Source organism: Acartia tonsa, chromosome 8 (genome assembly GCF_053477335.1).
Source record: "Acartia tonsa isolate MP-2025a chromosome 8, ASM5347733v1, whole genome shotgun sequence".
In the NCBI taxonomy this organism is placed as follows: domain Eukaryota; kingdom Metazoa; phylum Arthropoda; class Copepoda; order Calanoida; family Acartiidae; genus Acartia; species Acartia tonsa.
The window spans coordinates 50,240,862-50,248,565 of record NC_137267.1 but is presented as its reverse complement, the minus strand read 5'-3'; the positions used below and the strand labels follow the sequence as shown (position 1 = coordinate 50,248,565).

The 7,704-nt window shown below is 33.7% G+C and overlaps 1 protein-coding gene across 1 annotated transcript; it reads right to left on the bottom strand.

Annotated features, from left to right (window-relative positions):
* Positions 1 to 3,075: 3,075 nt before the first annotated feature.
* On the bottom strand, positions 3,076 to 6,305 carry LOC145326668 (uncharacterized). Its single transcript, XM_080170034.1, has 4 exons — positions 6,300 to 6,305; positions 5,779 to 5,833; positions 5,059 to 5,172; positions 3,076 to 3,927 (listed from the first exon to the last, which is right to left on the bottom strand). Exons 1-4 carry the CDS (start codon positions 6,303 to 6,305, stop codon positions 3,779 to 3,781), a joined length of 324 nt encoding a protein of 107 aa, XP_080026160.1. The 3' UTR covers positions 3,076 to 3,778.
* Between the last annotated feature and the right edge of the window lie 1,399 nt (positions 6,306 to 7,704).

Sequence of the window (7,704 nt, the reverse complement as noted above, 5' to 3'; positions counted from 1 at the left end):
AGACACACAGACACACAGATACACAGATACACACACAGACAAACAAACATCCTGTTACTATAGTGTAAGGATTGTGTATTTTGACTGAAAAAGGTAATGGCTGACATTGAAACGACAAGTTATTATTTGTTATTTATCGCATCGTATTATAGACAACTTTTCGCGAATAGTAAAACGATAAATTTAATATTAATCCCGAGGCGCTGATTTTTTTTTACTTTTTTCTTCTAAAACTAAAATTGAAAGTACAGATATCGCTAACCAATAAAGTGATTTTAAAGTCCCTTTTACTTAGGTCCCCGAATGGTTTTAGGCTATTATTTTTGAAATGACAGGCTGGGGATGAGAGACTATATTTAATTTCTTCCATTCCCATTAAATCACAGAGCCCCTAGAATCTATAAGTGCAGCCGCTAGTAAAACCTTATAATAAAGTAACAGGATGTTTGTTTGTGTGTCTGTGTATCTGTACCAAAGGATCTCACTAACCGCTGAACCGATCGGGTTCTCCTTAACATGGTAGATTTTCATGGGTCCTGGGAAGGTTTATAACTATTTTGGGGGAGGGTACCACCACCCTCCAAGAGAAATCACAATAAAATCGAAAAAAATTTAAATATTCCTGCCGCATAGTGTCGCTAGCGTATGAATGTCTCTACGTAGCGTAGTGGCGCTGCGTAGAGACATGAATTTAACAGCTGATTGACCATAGACAAATTATTTCTCAAATTAGATATTTAAAATAAAAAAAAACATTTAAATGCTACTAGAGGCATCTAGGGCCGTAGCCGTTAGTTCTTATAATAAAGTAACAGTATCTAAGTGTGTCTGTCTGTGTGTGAGTACAACCACTGTACCGTATGGTTCTCCTTTACAGGGTAGCTTTTCATAGGTCCTGGGAAGGTTTGCAATTATTTGGGCGGAGTATTCCTCCCACCCCCCCCATGAAAAAAAAGTTTTTGTAAACTTTTTCTTTTTAAAATTACAATTGAAAGTTTTGGGGTCGATTAGAGGCCTCTAGGGGCGTAGCCGATAGTAAATATGTTAAATAAAAACTTAAGCAAGTGGGAAAAGGAATTTCTTATTCATGTTTCCTTGATATGGAAAATCAATTCTCAAACAGAGATCACAGTGCGCTGTATCACCAACAAAGTGGACAAAATAATACCTATCAATTACCTCATACGGGCAAGGCTGCAGTCCATGACTCTCTAACGTCAGGTCCAACAATCTATGCGGTGGGACAAAATAATAAAGGAAATAAGCGAAGCAAATATACATATTATTGAAAGGTCATAGTGATCTTAACTAAGGGCAGAATAGACAAATGATTTGAATTTGTTAAGAAATATTTTAAGTTACCCTTTTGATGGTAAATTTTATTGAAAATATTTTTAATTGTGTCTCATTGTGATATTCACATACTCGTATACTTAACACATATCACGGAGGGCAAGAGCAATGGAGACAAAATTTATCAAATACCCTTCCTCCTCATATATTCCTCTAAGGACTGAAATTTTGGGGGGAAGATTAATAAATCGACCATTGTCCTATCCCTGCTTTAAACCAACAAGACCTAACCCACTTCCCCGCAGGCATAATCCCCTCTTTCCTCCTTCCCTTATCCTGCTTTTAATATTATGAAAACCACCCCCCCCCCCCTTGCACAGTGTATACCAGTATTTCTCTGATTTTTAGAAAACCAACATATTCCCCCCCCCCCCCCCCCCTACTAATCAAGGTCTTAGAGAAAGGTTGACAAAAAGAAAATATCACCCTTTCACACACATTATTACATAAACTAGTAATTTTTTTTGCTCGAAGCTTAAGATCTCAATAACTACTGAACTGATTGGTTTCTAAATTTTCTCATAGGTCATGTGATTGTTTTAGGCTATTTATTTTTCAGACTTAAGCTATTTTTCTAGCCTCTCTGTTCCCCTTCGAATACAGAGTCTTTAAATGCTAGGTGCGTAGATCCTGAGAAGGTTTGCAACTATTTTTGTAGAAAGGTACCACCACCCTCCCGAGAGAAATCGTCCCTAGAAAATATATTCGGTGCCAATATATGACTTACTGGAATTCCCTTCGAACAAGAGTGTCGAAACCATTTCTTTATAAATTACAATTTAAAGTTTTGAGGGGGGTTGACTTCCCCTTTCTATCCTCTCACTTCAAGGGCCCCTAGAGGCCTTTGTATCTTCCTGCATATAAAACCATGCTTTCTCTCTCTCTCTTTATTTATTCCTCTTTCTTTTCATCTCTCTCTCCTTTTATTCCTCTTTCTTTCCTTTTCCCTCTCTCTCTTTCTCTTTATTGTTCCCGCTGGTTTACCCGTCTTCTCAACAGTGATTAATGATATAAACCACTTCTACACACACACACACACACACACACACACACACACACACACACACACACACACAAATATACACATAAACTTACACAAAATATACACAAAGAATCACACACCCACACACTTTTACACATAAATAAATACACCACAGAAAAAAAAGAGATAGCGTGAGTGGAAAAATTTAGGATCTGGAAATTTATGACAGGGGTAATTTTGTCGGCAATTTAGGTTGCTTCCTAGTACTCATTTCTTGGTCAGTACTTTAACCAGTAGGAGCGTAGGGGATGAGGTAAAAGGGGTTGATCGTAATATTAGCCAGCTGGATGGACACTTTATCAGAGTAGGCAAAAATATTGTACAATATCCAAGTAATCATGTATCAATTGATCTGAAACAATTCACTATTTAATGTTATTAGAATCCGGAAGTGCTGCCTAACCTGACTTTTTGAACAAATATAAAAGTATAGGCGTACATGTGGGGGGATGGATGGGAGTATTTTGGTGCATTCAATCCAGGAATAAGGTATAACCAACAAGCGAAATAAATCTAAAACAATATTTGGGGGGCAAATGGTGAGGTCGTCAATTTTACGATGTGTTGCCCCCCAACGACAGCTGAAAAAACACGTATAGGTTTCGTGATTTCTTTCCGAATTAATTTCATTGTTGGTATATGCTGCATTTAATCACCCCAAAAAAATCTTGAGTACGCCATTATTCATTCCAGATTTATTTTGGTTTAATCACTTTAAAACATAATGGATTAGAATATACATGGATATTATGGATGTAGGTTGCTAACATGGACAACAATTTTTGGTCAGTTCGTTCCTCCAGTTGGGGAGAGTAAACCATCCAAGTAGAAATATATAATTTGTAAAACAAATTTTTTTACTACTCTAAATGTCGTCTTTCATACAAAAATGTTAAAAAATATATACATATAATATATCTAAATATCAAAACAATTTATAACTAAAAAGGCACATCAATTGATTATTAGTTTACTTGTATCACATAGACATAACAAACATATAATAAGATTTAAAATTATTTAGATAAATATTTACATAAAAAATTATTATAAGCTCCTAATTCTTATAACATAAGGATTATAAAAAGACGGGTATAGTTCCTTACATGGAAACGCCTCTTAAGGGGCGTTTCGTCGTATTTTCACAGTAGCTTTTTCCCTCTTTTTAACCACTGCGGGGGGGCTCTAAACCTGCGGGGCCAATTGCCCAAACCCTGCGTTACAATAACATAACCTAACTTAACCTAACCTAACATGAAATAACCTATCAATAACTTATCAAAAGCTACTGTGTAAGAGGCGTTGCCATGAAAGGGACCATACCCAAAAGTTTTTGATCATTTGAATACAATTTTACATTTATAGATATTTAAATTGATTATGCTACCCTTGATAAATTTTATTACTAACAATGACAGGAGAATCATAAAGAATATCATAAGCATGATCAGTATTATCACCAGCTACTTCACCACGAACTTCTTCATTATAAACATCAGGAGGAGGATCTGTATTCTCAATGTACTCGCAACCTTCAATAAAACACGTAGTATGGAATAGTTATTTATTTTTCATATTATGGACAGCTTTCCGCGAATAGTAAAATGTAAAGTTATAAGATTAAAACTGGTATTCATTTTTTATGCTATAAATGATTTTTTTCAGTATGACTGAGTACCGGTTCTAACGGACATTAATCGTTTTGGAAGCCATAGGTAGTAGAAACAATCTCCCAGTTAAAATCTACCGTAAAATGCTTTTTAATCGAGAAATAATTTATCAAAGACTTGGAACGACATTACCGAATGTCGTCGTTGTAGAATTTAAATTTGAACCGAGATATATAATAACGAAGCAAACCTAGTATCAATGGATATATTATTACACCAGATTCTCATGTACATGCCTTTTCCCCATTATCTTCCCTCCTACTGGAAGAACGGACTGTCAAATAAACGAGTTTCTTGTTAGCAAGCTAAATTAACGACAATGTTTCCCCTATCATATTATCCACGCATATTGTAAATCCATTACTTTAGGAAGAAATGGTTATTGGTATACTAGAATCTGAGTGACCTTAAAGTTTGTATATTTTCATAGATAAATGTAATGGATCATGTTACTTGTAAATGCAGCGCTTATCACATGTTACTTGTAGGTGCAGCAAACTCATACATGTTACTTGTAGGTGCAGCAATATCCCCCCTCCATTCCCTATAGAGATACTAATATGATTATAAATAGAAACAATTAAGATTAATTCGTTAGCTAAACATTTATTAGTAATGGTTTTGAATATATGAAAAAATAATATTAAATAATTACACATGATATTGAATAGCAATCTGGTTGCACAAATTGGAAAATTCATTATCATTATAGCGATCCATCCACATGTATACATCCAAATAACATTGTAAGAAGGTTCTGGTTTAATTTGGTTCAAGATGAAGGAAGTTGTTTGGGGTTTTGAAGTTCTTTAGAAATGACTAAAAAGCTTATTTTCAATAAAAATATAACTAACATTGTCTGCCTATCTCCTTTTTTTATCTCCCTTTAACATTTTACTTGTAGGTTTAGCAAAGTTAAACATGTTACTGCATCTACAAGTAACATGATCCAACGTAATAAATATCGAAGCAAAAATGGTTTAACATAAATACCTGGAGAGTCATCGTTCTGATTGTCTGCAGGACACTCAAATTCTCCTCCAGAAGTACCATGGTCCAGAATTAGGCCTGAATCAGTTGAGACCGCCCCTCTACACTTTGTCACACCTAATTACAAAAAAGTTAAATTGGCCTTTTTAGGGATATTATACAGATATTAATTTTCCCTTACCTTAACGTAACAGGATCTGTTTATGTTAGTGTGTTTGTCAGTCTGTATGGAAGGAAACACTCTTCGCTGAACCGATATGATTCTTCTTTTCAATATAGCTTCTCATAGGTCCTGAGAAGGAATTAAAACTATTTTGGGGGAGGGTACCACCAACCAGAAATCGCCATAAGAAAAAAATTTAAAAATAAAATAAAAAATGAGTGGGTCGAATTCAACCCCCCCCCCCCCTCCCTTAATGTCCCAAGAGGCATCTGGTGGTGAAATAAACTTTAGAAACTGCGATACTATAGGACTAATTTACTATGTAACTTTTTTGTCTCGATCTTTCAGGGCTGGCAGCTGTTACTCAGCCGCCGCGCGTAAGCCTCAACTTTAAACAATCTCTCGTGCCTAAAGGAAATCTTTCAATAGATATTAGACAGCTTGCCATATTAGGAACAGGTGCCAATAGATATCAACTTGTTTTTTGGGCTTATGAAACGTCGATTTTGTTGAGGCTTATGAGTGGTGGAGGAGTGGCTGCCGAGCCCTACAATTTGTACCTGAATCTATAAATTGACTGGAACACTCATCCAAGATGACATCATTCGTTGTAAACTAGACATTATTTTATTTTAAAAATTGGATATTTATTTTTATTTTAACCTTTATGAACTATAAACCGGAGCATGGGGTTCTAAGCCCCCCTCCCCCCCCCCCCCCCAGCTTCTAACTTTTTCTTTCTTATAAAGTGATATAAAAAATGGATATAGGATATAAATGGATATATTGACAGGGGAAAATTTGTCGTCAATTTAGCTTGCTATGTGTATCGTTATTTTAAGCATTATTTAATCAGAGTTATCCTAAGATTGTCAATAAAATAACTTACTACACAACATCTAGTATGTTACATTGGCCTAAAATATATTACGAGTAATATTTAGTTTTCCTGATCTATATGAGTGTACAAACTGACATATGTTACAAGTAATATTTAGTTTTTCCTGATCTATATGAGTGTACAAACTGACATATGTTACAAGTAATATTTAGTTTTCCTTATCTATATGAGTGTACAAACTGACATATGTTACAAGTAATATTTAGTTTTTCCTGATCTATATGAGTGTACAAACTGACATATATTACAAGTAATATTTAGTTTTTCCTGATCTATATGAGTGTACAAACTGACATATGTTACAAGTAATATTTAGTTTTCCTGGTCTATATGAGTGTACAAACTGACATATATTACGAGTAATATTTAGTTTTCCTGATCTATATGAGTGTACAAACTGACATATGTTATAAGTAATATTTAGTTTTCCTGATCTATATGATTATGAGTGTACAAACTGACATATGTTACAAGTAATATTTAGTTTTCCTGATCTATATGAGTGTACAAACTGACATATGTTATAAGTAATATTTAGTTTTCCTGATCTATATGAGTGTACAAACTGACAGGCCTTTGGCTTTTCTTATACTGGGGCCAACAACTAATTAAGACAATCCATTTGATAAATAAATTGAAATATTAACAAAGGATTTGGTTTTAATCTTCAAATGCTTATTTAGTTTTATATTTAGTTTTCCTGATCTATATGATTATGAGTGTACAAACTGACATATGCTACAAGTAATATTTAGTTTTTCCTGATCTAAATGAGTGTACAAACTGACATATGTTACAAGTAATATTTAGTTTTCCTGATCTATATGAGTGTACAAACTGACATATGTTACAAGTAATATTTAGTTTTCCTGATCTATATGAGTGTACAAACTGACATATGTTACAAGTAATATTTAGTTTTTCTGATCTATATGAGTGTACAAACTGACATATGTAACAAGTAATATTTAGTTTTCCTGATCTATATGAGTGTACAAACTGACATACGTTACAAGTAATATTTAGTTTTCCTGATCTATATGATTATGAGTGTACAAACTGACATAAGCTGCAAGTAATATTTAGTTTTTCCTGATCTAAATGAGTGTACAAACTGACATATGCTACAAGTAATATTTAGTTTTCCTGATCTATATGAGTGTACAAACTGACATATGCTACAAGTAATATTTAGTTTTTCCTGATCTAAATGAGTGTACAAACTGACATATGTTACAAGTAATATTTAGTTTTCCTGATCTATATGAGTGTACAAACTGACATATGCTACAAGTAATATTTAGTTTTTCTGATCTATATGATTATGAGTGTACAAACTGACATATGTTATAAGTAATATTTAGTTTTCCTGATCTATATGAGTGTACAAACTGACATATGTTACAAGTAATATTTAGTTTTCCTGATCTATATGAGTGTACAAACTGACATATGTTACAAGTAATATTTAGTTTTCCTGATCTATATGAGTGTACAAACTGACATATGTTACAAGTAATATTTAGTTTTTCCTGATTTATATGAGTGCACAAACTGAAATATGTTACACGTAATATTTAGTTTT